We start from the raw sequence: 21,101 nt of genomic DNA, 5'->3' as shown, positions 1-21,101 counted from the left end.
CACAATGAGAGGAAGCCGAAAGGCACGCGCTAAAACTCACGCAGGCTGGCGTGAGGTCTGAAACAGGATACGTAATGAATGCTATAAAGAAAAGTACGTAGCTTCTGGAATACTTAACTTTAATCCACATTTGTAGAACATCGCTCTTGATGATACATTAATAGAATCTCAATATCACTTGAATACGGCGCCTTGCTAGGTCGTAGCAAATGTAGCTGAAGGCTATGCTAACTATCGTCTCGGCAAATGAGAGCGTAATTGTCAGTGAACCATGGCTAGCAACGTCGGCTGTACAACTGGGGGCGAGTGCTAGTACGTCTCTCTAGACCTGCCGTGTGGCGGCACTCTGTCTGCCATCACTGACAGTGGCGACACGCTGGTCCGTCGTATACTAGCGGACCGCGGCCGATTTAAAAGCTACCACCTAGCAAGTGTGGTGTCTGGCGGTGACACCACAAGACCGGCGCACACATCGGCTATGGTGGCAGCTGCACACCCATCCGCTAGCATCCACATGCCTGCCACACCGAATGCTCAGAGGTCGGAGGCAGACTGTCACTAAGCAGTCAACCGACCAAGTTACGCAAAAAACCATCATTTTGAACCTTCTCACACAACACACACATCTGCTTCTGTTGCCGCTCGCGCAGAACACCAGTCACTTCTCTAGCCCCCGCTACTGCGGACAGGAGCATACAGGTTGGCGCATTCTAACCGCCCGTCACAGGCTGAGCTAATCCGTGACTTCCGGTCTCCAACTCCTCGTGATCACTCCCGCCGCGGCACACTGTGGATCAGACAGCTGAAGCTTGGATGCATACAGTAGTTCTAACCGATTCCACCCCAACATAGATCCCTTTTTTTAAAAAAAATCCATTTCATCCAATCCGAGACAGCGATGTTGCTTACCATACACCTCGAATTTCTCATGCTAAATGTAAATTTCTCCCTTATACAGGAGTTACAAAAAGGTACTGCCAAACTTTCAGGAAACATTCCTCACACACAAATAAAGAAAAAATGTTATGTGGACATGTGTCTGGAAACGCTTAATTTCCATGTTAGAGCTCATTTTAGTTTCGTCAGTATGTACTGTACTTCCTCGATTCACCGCCAGTTGGCCCAATTGAAGGAAGGTAATGTTGACTTCGGTGCACTTGTGCAATCACGTCATCAACACAGATTCTCTGTGAACGTTTGGGCAGGCATTGCTGGTGATGTCTTGATTGGGCCCCATGTTCTTCCACCTACGCTCAATGGAACACGTTATCATGATTTCATACGGGATACTCTACCTGTGCTGCTAGAACATGTGCCTTTACAAGTACGACACAACATGTGGTTCATATAGGATGGAGCTCCTGCTAATTTCAGTCGAAGTGTTCGTACGCTTCTCAACAACAGATTCGGTGACCGATGGATTGGTAGAGGCGGACCAATTCCATGGCCTCCACGCTCTCCTGACCTCAACCCTCTTAACTTTCATTTATGGGGACATTTGAAAGCTCTTGTCTACGCAACCCCGGTACCAAATGTAGAGACTCTTCGTGCTCGTATTGTGGACGGCTGTGATAAAATCCTTGGCTCTGAGCACTATGGGACTTAACATCTATGGTCATCAGTCCCCTAGAACTTAGAACTACTTAAACCTAACTAACCTAAGGACATCACACAACACCCAGTCATGACGAGGCAGAGAAAATCCCTGACCCCGCCGGGAATCGAACCCGGGAACCCGGGCGCGGGAAGCGAGAACGCTACTGCACGACAACGAGCTGCGGACGGACGGCTGTGATACAATACGCCATTCTCCAGGGCTGCATCAGCGCATCAGGGATTCCATGCGACGGAGGGTGGATGCATGTATCCTCGCTAACGGAGGACATTTTGAACATTTCCTGTAACAAAGTGTTTGAAGTCACGCTGGTACGTTCTGTTGCTGTGTGTTTCCATTCCATGATTAATGTGATTTGAAGAGATGTAATAAAATGAGCTCTAACATGGAAAGTAAGCGTTTCCGGACACATGTCCACATAACATATTTTCTTTCTTTATGTGTGAGGAATGTTTCCTGAAAGTTTGGCCGTACCTTTTTGTAACGCCCTGTATACAAGTTATTTTCGAAGACAGGAAAAATCACGGGTAACCTGCGTTTTCACATCGCTGAAGTATCGTTACTTGTGCTGAAAATCATGTAACAGTATGGAATAGATTATATTTCCTCTACGTATTCTCTCACCAGGTAAAAAAATCTTTAAAAATTTTTGGAAGGTGACTATCAACAGGCTTCAAGTAATGTATAAAATGCATGTTTGTCTTTCAGCTGCTTTTATTTTAAACCCAAGTATCAACTGGTTGCTGGGTTAAAGGAAGAGCTGACGCAGTTTCGATATCCCCTATCAAATTAATTGTTTAACAGATTACAGGAGTCAAATAGATCGATTAAAACACTCGCCAACATCACACAATTATCCTTCATTGTATTAAAACATTTTTTAACGTTTGTGTATCAAACACAAACAGTATGGAAAACAAGTAATGAAATTTCTGCCACAAATACATAGTAGCACGAAATATATCTGAGGTGTTGTGTGCACCAACATTTGAGAACACAAGCTCCCTCCTCCACTGTAACATATCCACTAAATATATCAGGAGAAAGAAATCCAGCCGATCACATAAACTCGCGGTGACGAGTCTGCCGATTGCCAGGAGTGGCGGACACGCTACCCCCCCTCCGGCAGGGACATCGCAACATCTTGCGAGCGCCAATGAGGAGAGATCCGCATATGTATCAGCTATGCCGGCAGCCGCACGCCCATCCCCTGGTATCCATATGCCCGCAGTACGCAAAGCTCAGGGGTCGGAGAGAGACTGTCACTAAGCAGTCAACCGATCAGCAGCAGCATCAGTAAGTAAAAATCCAATTAAGAAGTCGACGTTTCCATCCAGCATAAGAAAATAACTTTAACAGGAATACACGCACTAGCAAGTGCACTTGCGTGGATGGATTCCTTCAAAACATTCCAACAAAGAAAACTGAGATCATAAATACATTACAAACGACAGGAAGCTTTATCTGTACAGAGGAAATCGAGGGAGGATACGTTTACCAGAGACACTGAATTGGAAATCTGCCTGAGAGAAACGTAAAATATCTCTGCCTTTCTTTTACTGTCGATAATAAGCTAAACAGCAAAGTGAGTGGCATAAAGAAACCTCGCTGATAAAATGTCTCCATCCTACAGTTCCAAATTATTGGGCAGAGGACCCATGTGGATGAAATGAGAGAAGTCGCCAGTGCTTGTATCTGCTAGAAATTCTTTTTAGCAACTGTGTGAACTCATAATGTACAGGTACACTGGCCGCTTCTGATTTAACTGCTTTTATTTTACAACCAGTTTATGTATTTCAGACCATCTTGAGATAAAAAAAACACCAGAAGTGTAGAATCCGTGTCAAAAGCTCCTTAATCTTCCATCTGAACAAAAACCTCACACCAGATACCTTTAATGGACCACATGAAGTTCTCATAGACATGCCAAAGAAGCAGGTGAATTGAAGTTTATGTAGAATCTCGGATTCCTCTGGCGTGAGTGCTTTATCTGACAGTATTATTAAATTCGTAATCAGAAAATAAATATTTATTTTAGACATATCAAAACAGAGATCGGATGCAAGGCAGTATTTTGAAAGAACAGAGACACAAAGGAAAATAGTGTTACGCAGCTTCTTTTGGCGGCGCAGCTACGCTGGTGAGGGAACATGTGATCTCCACAGTAGCTCGAAAGAATGCTACAAAGATTGCTATAATGATGAGGACCAAACTAATGAAGTCTTTAAACACGAAAAGGAAAGAATGTTCTATCACGCTCAAAAGTATCCGAGCGACTAGAATTACATTCCTCCTGATTTGCATACAGCCCACATAACGTAAGTTCCTTGCAAGTTTTCTAATGACCAATCGGTACAATCGTTTGACTATACAAAACCGCTAGAGTTGCGGAATAATTGTCTTTATCTGGTGTAACAGTGAAATTGAATTTTTTCTGAATGTCTTACTTTACAGCGATGCAACAACTGATGTGTTGGATACCGAAGGGTGTTTAGGAAAGTCAAACAGTTAGACACCTCCATCTTTTGCAGACAAGTCTGCCCAGGTACTAACCTTATGGAACTAACAAGGTGGAGAGTGGTAGCTCACCAGTCTGTGAGCAAATTGTCCACTGCAACCAATGTTACCAACCAAATACAGCATTTACAAGTAAACTGCGTCATGCTTTATGAATGAAATGCTAATATCTGGATATATTAATGAGTGAATGATATGGCTTAGGACTCTTTTGCTAGTTGACTGGCTAATAGAATAACTCAATTACTCTTCAGAAACTTTTACAGAAAACTAACAGTGACCATTTTTATTTCAGGTTTCGAGAATCGGCACAATCGGATAAGACTATCGGAACTGGTGTTTGCAATTCAGCTCCTAATTCTTAAGTAAGTAATTCATTACTTTTGTGTTTAGAACCCATTTATGTTGCAAATCTTATTTGTAGATTATTAAACTGTACCAATGAAAAGTGCAAACACCGTGCATTAATTCAGGAGATAAGTGGGAAATTATAGCAGCCATTGTACTAGGCAGCAGAGTACAATTTGTGTGGCACTTTAATAGTTCACTGTCTCATGAAGTTCTTCATGTTGTAGTGTGATCAGGCACATCCAAATTTCAGTTCAATCTACTAAACTCCGTTGATGACATGTGCTTTTTAGTACTTCTTTCAGTGCCACGTAACATTGAGAAGCAAGCATTGATTCCAGTTACTAATCATATGCTTTAATCTAAACCTATAAAACCTCATTCTCCCACAGATATGTGTTTTCATACAAACCAGTAAAATCTCAATATATCATAAGTGAGATTAAAAATCCTCTCATTCGCATGTAACAAATTATTGCTGTGCATTTATCACTTCTATGGTAGGTTTTTCTCAAGCCAAGCTTTAGGTGCTCTTATTAAGCTATAAACCTTCAACAAAATACGAACTAATTTCAGTTTATGGAAAAAAATGGAAATGGCGCTTCAGCTGGGGAGGTACCCCAAACATTAAATACATGGGACACTGCGATTATTGTGAGCAAAGAGTATAGACTGCACACAGATTAATGTGAAATTCTGGTGGTGTTAGGACCAAATGCAATGTCACGTCCAGTCGTAGTGAAACGATGCCAACAATTTTACGAAGGCCGCACAGACGAGGATGATGCTGATCGGATAGTGTTGATCTTACAACATACGATTTCCATCTTTTGGCAAGGTGAAAGAACATCTGAGGGAAAGAGATTTTCCAACGATGAGGATGCCGACCGAAGTGGCCGAGCGGTTCTAGGCACTACAGTCTGGAACCGCGCGACTGCTACGGCCGCAGGTTCGAATCCTGCCTCGGGCATGGATGTGTGTGATGTCCTTAGGTTCACTAGGTTTAAGTAGTTCTAGGTTCTAGGGGACTGATGACCTGAACAGTTAAGTCCCATAGTGCTCAGAGCCATTTGAACCATTATTGAACGATGAGGATGTTTGCACAGCAGTTCTGAAATAGCTCCGTCAACGAGGAGCAGAGTAATATCGTCGAGGAATTGAAGGATTGATAGAACGTTCCGACCGTCGTATACAAATACTTGGTGACTTTGCTGAAATATAGTGTCATTTATTTGTGTCAATTTGAAGGATAGTGTAAAATCCAATAAAAGTTTCTTGGCCTCTCATAATAACCATTTGAAGTCTCCACATACAAATAAAAACATCAATATAACTTCTTTGCGTGTTAAATTAAAGGCATGAGAATCTGCAATAGCTTGGTGATCTCATTTCACAAATATGTGCATTTAACAATCTCTCTCTGAGATCTACAGACAATTGATATGATTTAAATATCAGATTTAATACTTTAAATTACAAAGCTACCGCCTGGAAATTACCAACACAGGTCGTATAAGTAACCATTTAGTCTGCTACATTTGTGAAAGAGCCCCATATTCTTAAATGTAGTATTATTGTGGACACAGGGACAGCAGCAGGATAATATTGAGGCAAAACATTAATAATGTTACATTGAACCATTGACATTGAGGGGGCAGGAAGAGGAGAGCCATTTAAATTTAATGTAACGTAGTACAACGTAAGAATAAAAAGAAAAACGGCTTCCTCCCGTCAGTTGTTTCGACTGGAAGATTATAACAATCATAGTATATCTAATACTAAAATATGGGCATATACATGCGCATTCACAGAAATAAAACTAATATGTCATAAGCTAATTATACGTTAAATGGAACAAATATAACGTATAGCTATATTCTAATAAATAGATGCAAATGTAAAATCAATCGGTAAGTTGGTTTTTATGAACCCTTTCGCTTGTGAGTTGGTGCCAGTACCAGCTGAACCGTCTGCGACCTCTCCTGTCGTATAGCGATGTGCAAGATGCTCCTTCCACGCTAGATTCTCCTTGCTGCGGCGTGTTTCCCTCTTTGCTCTCATAATGAAAACTTTACAATGAAAGAAAAGGATGCGTGCATGGTAGTAGGATGGCTTTGCCAGTACGAGTGCAGTCTTTATTGTTGCCTGCTTTCCGACGATGTCATGCAATGTTGCCAGATTTCTACCTCCACTTGTATGTCACCATAGGCCAATCATCTGCTGTGTAAAATGGTGGGAAATTCAAAAAATGTCAGGAAATTCAAATTAGCCCTGTTGTAGTAAGTGTAAAACAGCGGGAAATTAAAAGTCCAAGGTGGCAGATCCAGCTAAATTGCCCTAAGTATAAAATCCAAAGTGACAGTAATAGGCTGTTTGTGCTATTGGATTTTCCCCAGTACTATGATGTCACAATCCAAGATGGTGGACCAGGGCATATGGGTGTAGTCTTCCTGATTGCGAATCATAGAAGCTATGTATAGAATCTAAGATGTGGTATGGGTGCAGCCTGCATGGTTGTCAGATTTCATGTGTTCTAAGTTTAAAATTCTGTTCTAAGTGCTAAATGTGGGAGATTAAAAAATGAACTCACTCTAAGTTTGAAACTGTGAAGCCCACTGACACAGCTAGGGAGTTTAAACAATTTACGCCACGTGAGTCACACTATCGTTAAAACGCTGTGTTGTTTAAACAGCTACTGTTGTGTGTAGTTGGGTGGGATAGAAATAGCTGCGTCTTTATTTAAACATTTGTTGCATCGGGAGGGCGTCTTTCATGCCACTTGCCATCATCCTCACATGATGCCTCAGTTGCCCTTGTGTAGCCATAGAGCGATGGACATTGAGTCTCAAGTTTAGAAGCAAAGAGCCTACTCATCCTAAGAATTGTGGAAAATTCTAAATCCAAGATGGTAGTTCTAATTGCCACCACTAGTACTTTGTTTATGATAACACTGCAAGCACCGACCCCTCTCCCACAACCTCTCTGACATAACTGCCCATATGACTGAGTTAAAATGGTGGGAAATTTTGAAAATTCAAGAAGCACACTTATGTTTTAGTTCATATTTAAAACGTTGGAAAAGTAAAAGCTGTCACAGGTTAAAATGATCTCAGTTGTGCAATGCCGCACACGTAAGCCCTGCAACACAGTTTTATTTCGCGTGTGCTGGAGGGAAATTCAGAAATAAGAGACACACATTTGTTCTCTGGTACATGGACATGTGTACTGGCTCAGGAGCCGAAAGGTTCACGTTCTACGCTTTTAAAATTCACAGCCAAGAAATTATTGTGTTGGAGGGATAGTGTCTATTAAGCGGACCGCTTTTGTCAAAAGGCAGCTCACAATTCCGTCAAAATAATATGTGAAGTTATATGCACTAGGCATGCATCCACCACATTTGAGAGTTAAACAAGTGACAAGAGGAATCACGATCGTCAAAAACGTTGAAAATACAGGTTACGGAGAAAGAATTATATGGTACTACAGTAGTGGTTCAGCCTAGTTGTGTACGTCATTTCGAAGTAAAAAAAACAGTCAGCTCTACTAGGCAGAGGAGTCGGCACCATCTGGTGGCGGCTGAGAGGCGGGTAAGAGGCACGCTGATCCAGTGACGGTGAACGCTCTGCGAGCAGAGGATTGGTGCAGCAGCGGTGAGCAATGTGTCTCCAATTCTCATCAGTTAAAGGAAGACATAAGAGTAATTTTTTTTGGGAGGATCCAGGGAATGGGTTGCGATTGCAGATAATTGATGGTGCAGTACATCCATTCTATCCGTTCGGCAGCATCGCAGGAGATATGCAGTTAGTTAACTGTCAAATATACAGGGTGTTTCAAAAATGACCGGTATATTTGAAACGGCAATAAAAACTAAACGGGCAGCGATAGAAATACATCGTTTGTTGCAATATGCTTGGGACAACAGTACATTTTCAGGCGGACAAACTTTCGAAATTACAGTAGTTACAATTTTCAACAACAGATGGCGCTGCAAGTGATGTGAAAGATATAGAAGACAACGCAGTCTGTGGGTGCGCCATTCTGTACGTCGTCTTTCTGCTGTAAGCGTGTGCTGTTCACAACGTGCAAGTGTGCTGTAGACAACATGGTTTATTCCTTAGAACAGAGGATTTTTCTGGTGTTGGAATTCCACCGCCTAGAACACAGTGTTATTGCAACAAGGCGAAATTTTCAACGGAGGTTTAATGTAACCATAGGACCGAAAAGCGATACAATAAAGGATATGTTTGAAAAATTTCAACGGACTGGGAACGTGACGGATGAACGTGCTGGAAAGGTAGGGCGACCGCGTACGGCAACCACAGAGGGCAATGCGCAGCTAGTGCAGCAGGTGATCCAACAGCGGCCTCGGGTTTCCGTTCGCCGTGTTGCAGCTGCGGTCCAAATGACGCCAACGTCCACGTATCGTCTCATGCGCCAGAGTTTACACCTCTATCCATACAAAATTCAAACGCGGCAACCCCTCAGCGCCGCTACCATTGCTGCACGAGAGACATTCGCGAACGATATAGTGCACAGGATTGATGACGGCGATATGCATGTGGGCAGCATTTGGTTTACTGACGAAGCTTATTTTTACCTGGACGGCTTCGTCAATAAACAGAACTGGCGCATATGGGGAACCGAAAAGCCCCATGTTGCAGTCCCATCGTCCCTGCATCCTCAAAAAGTACTGGTCTGAGCCGCCATTTCTTCCAAAGGAATCATTGGCCCATTTTTCAGATCCGAAACGATTACTGCATCACGCTAACGTAGAGTCATTCGAGCTAGTGGTGACTGCAAGGTCAGAACACCATAGCGACCAGTGATGAGAGTTGTCGAAAGACAAAGTCCCTCTTCCTTCTGGAGAAAACGGTTGACGGAGACTTCATTTGTCTTTGGAAGTACATGGCCACTCGTTAGCAGCTAACTGTTGTCATATATTACCAACATAAATGTGAGAACGGTTGTCATACGTGTCAGTAGAATGGAATCAAACGCGTATAAACCTTACATAAGGCGGAAAAAGACATATGGTGTCGTCATGAAACACCCAATTGCTTTTGTCGTTTTGTGTGCAACATGTGGATTGAGTTTCAGGCATTCTACAGCCAGCGTATTTGGAACATTTTAAGTCTTTAGTCGAAGAATATTTAACTAATAGAACACAATGCCTTGTACTGGAATGCAAATGCCACACATCCCGCTATATACAAACGATTTAACAGATAGCGTCAGCAGCTCTATACGACTGGTGATGTTGCTGTTGTGCAGAGCAAAGTATCATTGTTGAACGATTGTAAGAAACGTGGAAGACTGAGGTCAAAATTTCCTCTGATTGTAATGAAATATGCCAATTTTAAATGTATGGCATTGGTTATAACGTACAGGAAGAACCTGATAGTATCTAATTACAAGATTAGCAGTGAACATCGTACAGATATTTAGGAACAATACTATTCAACAGAACAACCAACTAAAATCAGTACTATGGAAGGCAAGTACATGTGTTATGGGAAAATTCAATGCATCTGTAAACGACATCGCCTACAAGATGCTAACGACATCTGTTGGGGAGTATTGATTCAGTTCTCAAGCAACTGGGAAGGTGAGTGGGAGTGTTCTGCAAAAATCAAATGTATCCATAAAGAAATAGTACACAAGGCGCTATTACCAACAATTCTAAAGTATTTTCCAAGTGTCTAGGGCCCTTATTAAGAATGCTTGACAACAGGCATTGAATTCAGACACCCACTAGTAGGATTTTAGCTCATTGATAGAGCTCCCATACGAATGTGCAACAGAAATGTTCGGAAAATTTAATGGCATTTCTTGGTAGAATGATGTAGTTCTCGTGAAATCGTCTTGTGTGAAAGAGTATGGACGTCAGAATGGAGTAAAGACGTTACCCATAGGACTGTGCGTCCCACTAGCAGACGTGATGAAAGCGAGGTCACTGGGAAGGATAGGCATATACAGACAGCGGCGTTTGTGGTCCAAATTTGCGGAATGCTGCAGATATTGTGGTAACAGAGTGAACAAGAACAGAACGCTGATTCATCCTGATCTTTAGTAATAACTGTGAAGCAAGTATTGAATCAAATGATCCCACTGGCTGTAAAATATTTTTTAGTAGAAGTCACAACCGGTTTGGGGTCAACTGAAGGCGGATCTTCAGCTGGTACATTACTTTTAACAAGTCATAGCGGAAAGATAATTGAGTTAGAGGCACTACTCACCATTCACATCAGATTTTAAACAAATAGCATGCTAAAAGCGGTACTCCATAGTTAAAATGAAAGGGATAGCAGAACAATGTCACGAGCAGGAAGGTGGTTGAGTGACAGCAGGCGAGGCAGTAGAGACCCACTTCTTTGTCAGGGAAAACTAGTGAATGGTTCAAATGGCTCTGAGCACCATGGGACTTAACTTCTGAGGTCATCAGTCCCCTAGAACTTAGAACTACTTAAACCTAACTAACCTAAGGACATCACACACATCCATGCCCGAGGCAGGATTCGAACCTGCGACCGTAGCGGTCGCGCTGTTCCAGACTGTAGTGCCTAGAACTGCTCGGCCGAAAACAACTGAGATGGGCCTATTATTCATTAGTGATATGAAGGCTGCAGCTAATTTGAGAAATTGGGCAGATGAAACTTACCTATTTATGGCTAGACTATGTATAGCGAGTGACACAAAGACGTACATTATGTATCATGAGACACTGAGTTAAGTGCAAACATTTAATGAACTGACTAAGGCACATGTCCAGGGCTGTCGTAAACAAAACAGTGTGTGGCTTATTAAGGAGAAACTCAGTAGTCTGCAACAGAAAAATGATGAATTGGCGGAGTCCTCCTCGGACAGGATTAGGCAGATCAATGCACAAACTTATGAACTAATGCAGAACACAGAGACTGACAAAATCATCCAGTGTGAGGCGAAGAAGGCTTTAGATGTATGTGGGAGAGGTATTGCTGTTAACATGTCAAGAAGAGTCAGGGTGGAGAACCGAAATGATTTGTGTGCTTTATTAGGATCACCATATGCAACTTGAAGACAGAGTGACTGTAGTGTTTTCTCCTCCAAGGCAAAGTGTTATAGGTGTGGGCAAATGGGTCACATCTGAAAGCAAATCCACCAGCTAGAATGTTATGAGTGCGGAGAGATGCGACGCAAGGCGCGCGATTACCAGAGTAAAAAACGGGATAAATAACATCCAAGTAAATATTCCTTAAAATGGGAATGGGGATGCCTGATCCATTGGATGGCATTTCCAGTAGAACAGAATACTGTATAAATGTATGTGGAGATGGAATGCTGCTTGCTGGCTCAGTAAACGGTATGCAACATAAAATTTTGGTGGATACAAGTACTCATGTTTGGTCTTCAGTCTCGATCTTGTGGGCAGAAAGAGGATGAGGTCTCCTCAATATAGTTTACAAAGTGTAGGGGACAATGATGTGACGTCATTGTGGACAATCCTGTTCAGTTTTAGAGTTGGAACTAAGAATTTTTAGTAGCATATGGAAGTGGTGCCACATGTTGGTGAGGGGTACCATACGATTCTAGGACTGGACTTTTTGATAAACATTACACAAAACCTCTTCAGGTTCCTGTACTGACGATTTCAAGTTTTTTCCCGCATTCTTCTGAAGAGCATGTAGAAATTCTTTATTTCCATCGGTTTACCTAGCATTGGGTTGTCGCATATTCGTAGTCTCAGAAAACAGTCTGAACCTTCTCAGTCTACATCTAAACATCTCATACCACATAGTAACGCATGTATGCTTCATATCTCAGGTTACTTGGTGCTGAAGCTATGACATATTAATAGTGTCACAAAAAGTCTGAACCTTCTCTGCTTACACCTAAACATCTCGTACGCATAGTAATCCCATATATGCTTCATATCTCCAGTTACTTGGTGCTGAAGTTCTAAAAGCTGTCTGTGAATGTCAGCAATCGCAAATGACATGCAAGTTACACACTATTCCAATTCTGTCTTCTCCGTCATATAACTTGAAAGTTCTTGTACCACAGGCAACACTTACATAGACAGATAATATAACACTGGATAATATTTTCAGATCAAGAAGCCTAAAACAACTAGTAACTTGAGCATCTGAGCCACGCTCATCAAGTGATATACCATAACCAGTTTTCCTCTTCGAGGCAGTTTTCTTGCTTGAAATGAAAGTCATTCATGGTTATTGGATTAGATTGCAAGTAGTCTTTATGACATCAAAGCACGAAACTTCCTAACCCTTCTAAGCGCTTTAATAGAACAAGGCAAGCTGCAGATTATAGTCCACACACAATTTTTGTAAAAGATACTCCTTTACAACCACTTGTAAACAGGCACAATAAAGCAAAGAAAAAAAATCAGTAGCACCTAGTGATATCTGTATTATCTGGATACATAAATTTCATCTCTGGGCATAGAACTCCGCATACCATCCGATTTATCTGCTTTACATCGTCCGCCATGTTGTAGTTGGGCAAAAATTTCGATCGGTCCGTACGGGTTATGAATAATTTAGCTATTTATTTATTTATTTATTCATTTGGTTTCGTGGAACCATGTGAGCTAAAGCTCCTTCGTCTTGTAATAAATCAGTAAACAGTTAACAGATTGCTGATTAGAAAATTTCTAAACAGATAATTAAAGAATTAACAAAACACGGAGGAAGCAGAGTATACAGATGAATAACACATTACAAAGAAAAGTCATCTATTACTGCTAGAAACTCTTTTACAGAATAGGAGTGTGTCACAAGGAAATCTTCCAGCTAGGATTTGACCACTTTTTCAGATCTGTTGAAAGTGCATTGAAAATGAAACCAGTTTAATAGTGCACGTCTTTCTGTACAGTTCTTTTGTACAATTCTTTAGATTAAAAACCTTGTGTCAGCGACTCCATTTCTAACAAATAGACAGTTGACAGATCGGAAGGATATTGCAGTACTTCATTAGAAGAGATGTACATAAGCAGAATAATTGTTTCCTTTACATATGCTACGAATTTTACAATCTCCCTTGTGGTTTCGTTCCTGCACATGGTAAAAGGAAACTTAGTGCTCTAAAAATAATTCGTGTGCTTTGTATCCTATACCCTGCAGGAAGCTGACAATCAATTCCAACATTTCCGGAATCTGTCACTCTGTACAAGTAACTGTATAAAATAGACTACGTATAGAGCACCCATAAATGCAGATAGTACTTCTTAAAAATTGTTATTTAAGCTCTGTTGAGGGAAGTATATTGTTGCATTTGAAGTACATGTCTCTATGACTGACTAGTTATATGAATGCTAGCAGGCAATGCGGAATTCAGATGCAAAATACGTAAAAATGTAGTATGCTTAACATAGAGATGTAATAGCCATTTTGTTCATATGACATACACTGGTGTCCAAAATTAAAGCAACAAACCGCTATTTCCCCTTCTTTTATGTGATTCGCGATATAATCGTACAAACTGTCAACAGGTGTTCGTACGATCGGAAGATGGCATTCCGATCAACGGACAACCACGCCAGAGGTGCCGTCAGGGCACCCATCAAACGGGGTAGTATTTGTCGTGTAGTTTCACATCTACAATCGCTGTGTACACAATCACACACGGTGCATTATGGCACAGAGAAGCCTCCCAGACTCTGGAGTGGAGAGGCGTAAAAAGAATGGAAGCAGGACAGTCGCAAAATGATGTGGCCCGATGCCTTAAAGTGAATCTTTCTGTTGTTTCTCGGATGTGGCGACAGTTTATAAAGACCGAAACTGTATCCCAAAGACCAGGGGAGGGCCGACAACATGTGGCATCAGAAAGAGAAACCATTATTTGGCTGTAAGGGTACAATGGACCGCCTTAGTACTGCACGGCAACTGCACGGCAAAATGATGTGGCCCGATGCCTTAAAGTGAATCTTTCTGTTGTTTCTCGGATGTGGCGACAGTTTATAAAGACCGAAACTGTATCCCAAAGACCAGGGGAGGGCCGACAACATGTGGCATCAGAAAGAGAAACCATTATTTGGCTGTAAGGGTACAATGGACCGCCTTAGTACTGCACGGCAACTGCACGGCAAAATGATGTGGCCCGATGCCTTAAAGTGAATCTTTCTGTTGTTTCTCGGATGTGGCGACAGTTTATAAAGACCGAAACTGTATCCCAAAGACCAGGGGAGGGCCGACAACATGTGGCATCAGAAAGAGAAACCATTATTTGGCTGTAAGGGTACAATGGACCGCCTTAGTACTGCACGGCAACTGCACGGCAAAATGATGTGGCCCGATGCCTTAAAGTGAATCTTTCTGTTGTTTCTCGGATGTGGCGACAGTTTATAAAGACCGAAACTGTATCCCAAAGACCAGGGGAGGGCCGACAACATGTGGCATCAGAAAGAGAAACCATTATTTGGCAGTAAGGGTACAATGGACCGCCTTAGTACTGCACGGCAACTGGCATCTGACCTCGCAGCATTCACTGGATGCGTCGCATCGAGGCAAACGCTGTACAGAAGGCTTCGGCAGAGAGGCCTTTATTGTCGGAGACTTGTTGTATCTGTACCTCTGACGAGTCTTCACAGAAGGGAACGTCTAGAGCGGAGTCGTCAACATGCCAACTAGAGAGTGGAACGCTGGTCTGTGTGGCCGAGCGGTTCTAGGCGCTACAGTCTGGAACCGCGCGACCGCTACGGTCGCAGGTTCGAATCCTACCTCGGGCATGGATGTGTGTGATGGCCTTAGGTTAGTTAGGTTTAAGTAGTTCTAAGTTCTAGGGGCCTGATGACCTCAGAAGTTAAGTCCCATAGTGCTCAGAGCCATTTGAAGCATTTTTAGACGGTCGAACAGTGGTCCAATGTTCTTCTCATAGATGCCTCGATTTGGTCTGGAGGGTGATTCTCGACCGATTCGTCTCTGGAGGGAACGTGAAATACGATTTCGTGACCCAAACATTGTGGAAAGAGACCAATATCGAGGAGGATCCCTAAAAGTGTGCGTAGGGATTATGCTGGCCTCCCGAACAGTTCTTTATGAAATTTTACGGGTGAGTCGGTAAGGTTTCACTGCTGTCAGGTATCGTGACGGGATCTTGGGACCTCACGCGCTGTTGTTGTAAGGTGCTATGGGCCCAGACTTTGTATCGATGGACAATAACGCTGGACCTCATAGAGCACGGATGGTTGATGCTTTATTGGAAACGGAAGATGTTGCATGGCTCGCTCGCTGAATCCCATAGGGACGGCTGCATCATATCAGCATCCACCAACCGCTCCCCAAGACTTGCGAGCAGCTCTGCAGGAAGAATGGGCGTTATTGCCTCAACATGAGATTGATGACACCATTCACTGCATGTCCCGTCGTTTTCAGGCCTGTGTTGCTGCCAGAGTGGTCACATCCCATAGTGAACACATTAATCTGTTGTCGGAATGTGTGTGCAAATCCGTTAAGTTGGAAAAAACGAAGACCATTTTTGTTTGCCGTTGTGCATGTTGTAGTTGTTTACGTTTTGTATTCTTTACATTGTTTCTGCATTACTAGCACCTGTTTACACTGTTTTATGGCAAAATAAACGCAACCTTGCAAAAATTTCGTTTTTTACTTTAATTTTGGACTCCAGTGTAGTTATTAGTAGTAACATGTATGAGGAAAAGATGTTAGTTTGTTGAAGAGGAGTCTGCATTGTTTACAACATATGATTTTACGAATTACACCTATTTAAAGGTGTGGCTGATATAGTACCTAATTTATTAGTTTCTACTGCAACTCATGACGTTTTCTGCATAGTAAAGGAATGTGTGACTAAATCATACGTGAGATAATGCAGGATCAATTTTCTGATCTGTTAGTGTTCGGAACTCAAGAGATACACTAGAAAGATCACTGTGTTTTCTTTCTGAAGTCTTGAAACATATCACCTTGTTCTTCTCGAAAAGTCTGGAAGATGCAGCGTAACAGGCTCTTACGAGCGCAGAATTGGAAAGTATTTTCTTTTGCATTCTAGTGTCACTTCGTGGCCGTTATTTTGTACTTGGTAAGATACGAAGTATAAGGATCTTTTCCCAATGCACTTCCGCAAATGAAGTTCAACATGCAAGCTGCACAGAGCTCACTGGTACCAGCAATGTTCTTCCACATCTTTCTTGATGTACAGGTTGCTATTATTAAACTTTCGCTGCCTGAGCCATTTACCACAGCGGTACCAAACTTTATAGTAATGATGCTAAGTCTGGGCATTGCAGGATTTGCGTTGTTAGTAGTGTTAGTCCCATGAATTGCCTCTAGGCACCGGCACTGGTACAGCAACGTAGGGTTGAAACACAAGCATTTGTGTATTACAGTTGCAGACAGTCAGCAAAGGTCTGGGCAAGGTGAGCAGGGCTTCACTTAAAAAGCTGTTTTATCAAGAAAACAGCAGTAGTGTTGTTGCCCCACGCGAGTAACGACGCATTAAAGGAATACGGAGATGCCCTCCTTCCGTAATGGAGTTCAAGAACATGGTTCAGAAGTTTGAATTAACTGGCGAACTGGCAGTTGCTTCAGGGAGAGGCTGACGGCCAATAGCATCACAAGTTGTTGAAGAAGTTACTGTTGGTATGGCTGAGAATGAAGGGGACAATGTGGGATGTTCAAACAGTGCACGAGCTGTGTCACGACTGCATGGTCCACCGATAGACAAATGCTACGAATAATTGTGAAATGGTATCTCAACCGCGGTTCCAGGCTGTTGTGGATGCAGATCGTCGTGACATTGAGCAACGTTTGTAAACGGAAACGTAAAAATGGCAGGCCATTAACAAATGACACCCTCTCATGTGGAAACTAAAATGTATCGCTTTCAATCGTTTATTCATTATTTCCCCTCCGCATGTCCTTTCCAATATTTCCACAAAGTCTCATTGCTGTACGATCACTCGTTTCTCACGAGGGTCCTGTCAAATGGCGGAAGTTTAACCATCCTGTACTACGCAAACATTCCCTTCACTGTAGTGTACAAAACTGGAACAAAACGCCACATGAATAAAAATATGTTATTTTATTCACACTTTTGAGTGGATTCGGAACGTAACATTCGGAAACTGAAATTTAAATGCGACATTGGAATTGAATAGCAAATATAATTTTCAATTTTCGTTACTTCTGCGTGATAGAACATCCTGAAATTAAATATTTAAGTGTTACAGTAACTAAAAATGTAAAGTGTGTTCATTCTGATGCTGTGTACTTTCATCACCTAACTTTATTACTACCAGTTTAGGTAAGGGGGGGGGGGGGGGTTGAAGATAATGTACACTAGAAAAATATAATCGATGATACTGATGGGCAATTATTACAAATTTAAAAAAAATGGGCCTAGTCGAGGTTAAGTACGATACAAACTGTTGTTGTTAGAACTATGGTGCCAAGCTTCTCTAAAACGTGTACCAGTTCGGAACTATGACCGTCAAAACTATTTACAGATTGTATTTCGTACAATCAGCTACTAAATAACACCAATATATAATAAAAATATGTGATGTAAGACACACACTGACACATAACATAGTCAAACATGATTTAACGAAGCAAGCAAGAAGGTGTATTTTATGATACATCACTTAAACTGGAGAACGACTGCTTGTTTAAACACACACTGCTTATCATAATATGCAGGTATAAGCATAGTTTTCTACGAAAATCCGAGCAAAATAAAATTGTATTACTTTTCGAAATACGTAAGATTCTACACATCTGCAAGCTCAATGGACCTTCAAAGTAAATATTTCTGCATTTAAATTGCCTCCAAAACTTATTGAAATGCACTTCTCTTGTTTATTGGACCTAGTGAAATAAACAATAAGTTAGTAGACGACTGTACTTAGATCTTTGCATCAAGCATAAATTTCATCTAAATATTTTAAAAATTGTTTGCAAAACACGCACATGGATACTACTGTAATTTAACTTACAGCAGAAGGTACACCGCGAATTAGCAAATTATACAATGAAAACATCATATCTTCACAAAAAGCAGTTACCAGGGCAGTTCGGAAAGTAGCCACCACTGAAGTATGGCAATAGTATTTGTGTGCGGAGCGCCACCATTGTCACATCAGCATGTACTTTAATTCAGTAAGTGGCCAGCTGTGAAAGAAAGAACCTTGTTCTTCGTGTATTCGCTTGTTGTTACCTCAAAACGTGAGTACTGTAAAACAAAATGTCGTGAAATTCGAAGTGCGAGCAGCAATAAGATTTCTTTCGGCGCAAAACGTTTAAGCAGTAGACATTCATCATCAGTTGTGTGCAGTATATGGCCCACACGTTATGAAGTGAAGGCGTTGGGTGGCAATAAGTATGACTTTTTCCAAGTGGTAGATAAAACATTCATGTTGAAGAGAAGAGTTCTGGGTCTTTTCTAGCTCGAAGTTTATATTGTTGAATTCCACACAGCACATATATTGTAAATAAAATACTCTGGCACACTTCATAATATTCTTAAAATGACTGTTGAGCATCATACATGTCATATATACTTGATGTTTTTGTTTATAATGAAAAATTATCATTAATCAAAGATACAAAGCTATCATTCATTAAATACTGACAACGGGAATAAACAGAGCAAACATGATGAGTGGGATGTGGAAAATGTAACATGTTAATAGCAGAAACATATTTGCATTGTAAGAGTTATTATTAAAATACAATAGAACAATTTGGTTTAGTGGTTTTTTTTTACTTTCAGTGGAAATTATTGACGATATATTTTAAAGCTAACTGATTGCATATTGTAACGTAGACATATATGTAAACACATTTATATATACAAATATTTTATTATCGTTTCGGTTTATGAGTTTGTTGCAGGAAATAAAAAATTAAAAAGTTGGATGTAGTTTATATTTATAAAACTGTATACTGGTATCTTACAATGCAGTATATGACTGTTAGGGGTGCAGCTTATGTATGATTCCTGTGAACAGCCCAAGGAAACTATTTAGAAAATGTTTATTGGCTAGCTGTAGCTATTCATTTATAGTGTATTGGGGTGAGCACAGTTTTCTACCAAATTGCCAATCCTTTCCTAAGGACAGGCGTTCAAATAAGTTGCAATAACACTGTGCAACGTAACATTATCCACAGACCAAAACCACCAGCCTCGGCATAGAAAAATCAGGAATTTACAAGATTATTTGTGACAAGTGCCCTTGCTTTTATCTTGAACAGACCGGAAGAAGCTTCAGTATAAGATATGGCGAACACATGGATGCCTTTAGACTATAAAATTTAAATAAATCTGCAATAACCACCCAAATGAATGAATATGGATGCGCTGTCTTTAACGTCTACGCAACTTACAGATATTGCATATCACTAACAAAGGCAAGCCAAGAAAATGGACCTCTTAGAGGAACTACAAATATATATTTTCACCCTCAGCTCATCCCATACATTCTAAAAGAGCAGCTGGAGCTAGCCAGTAAACGTTTTCTAAATAATTTCCAAGGGCTCTTCACAGAAATTGAACAGAAACTGCAACCCTAACAGTCACAGCACTGCAATTCAAAATACCAGTATAAAATTGTATAGACATAAACTACCATGATGAACAAATGTGTTGCTCTCATCCCATCCTCAAACTTTCTAATTTTATATTTCTTGCAACTCATTTATAAACTGTAGTTATGATCAAATAAATGTATCTAAAAATGGTTCAAATGGTTCTGAGCACTATGGGACTCAACTGCTGTGGTCATAAGTCCCCTAGAACTTAGAACTACTTAAATCTAACTAACCTAAGGACCTCACACACATCCATGCCCGAGGCAGGATTCGAACCTGCGACCGTAGCGGTCGTGCGGTTCCAGACTGTAGCGCCTTTAACCGCTCGGCCACTCCGGCCGGCTAATTTATCTACATTCATCACAAAAAGTTGAGCATATTTCCAAATTACCCACCAACAATCACTATGAACGTTCCTTTTGTGCTTACGTAGGGAGGTGGTCGTGTACATAATGCGAACTCTTTCGTCGTTGCTACTCTGCCTTACCAGGGACCGTGCAATCACGGCATCCAAGCAAACATAGTACACCAGTGCTGAATTCTTGTGAATTCACATTTGTCTGTCTGCCTCGTAGTGCAGCACAATGCCTCAGAACAGGCTCTCCATGGCAGACCGTATCAAAATCATCAGCGCGACCATAAGGCTGTGACAACATCTGTGACGACGGGTCCTACAAGGAATCTTAAGAAAGGTAGGAAGATATATTTGCTGAGCAAGGGCGACAGGATACAAATTTCGGAATATCTCAGCAGCCAGCATCAAATATTCGGTGATGAGGACGAAGATGTAGAGAACAAACGGAAGAAATTCAAAGGCATCGTTCAACATGCCATAGACAAGTATCTTCCAAGTAAGGTTTTAAGGGATGGGAAAGGTCCACCATGGTTTAATAACCGTGTTAGAAAACGTAGATAAGGAGTACTTCATCTCACATTCAAGAGAAGTAAAAACCTAGCTGACAAACAAAAGCTAAGCGAAGCGAAAATGAACGTAAGGAGAGCAATGAGAGAAGCGTTCAATGATTTTGAAAGTAAGACGTTTTCTACCGATCTGAGCAAAAACTGTAAGAGATTTTGGT

The 21,101-nt window shown here is 41.3% G+C and overlaps 1 protein-coding gene across 1 annotated transcript in view; it reads left to right on the top strand.

Annotated features, from left to right (window-relative positions):
* Positions 1-21,101, top strand: part of LOC126185060 (uncharacterized) — a 131,595-nt gene that overhangs the window by 19,911 nt on the left and 90,583 nt on the right. Inside the window, exon 2 of the mRNA XM_049927817.1 lies at positions 4,428-4,497. Within this exon, the coding sequence (XP_049783774.1) occupies positions 4,428-4,497 (70 nt within the window). The remainder of the gene's footprint in view (positions 1-4,427; positions 4,498-21,101) is intronic.

This window comes from Schistocerca cancellata, chromosome 4 (genome assembly GCF_023864275.1).
Source record: "Schistocerca cancellata isolate TAMUIC-IGC-003103 chromosome 4, iqSchCanc2.1, whole genome shotgun sequence".
Taxonomy (NCBI): Eukaryota; Metazoa; Arthropoda; class Insecta; order Orthoptera; family Acrididae; genus Schistocerca; species Schistocerca cancellata.
This window is presented reverse-complemented; position numbering and strand designations above follow the sequence as displayed.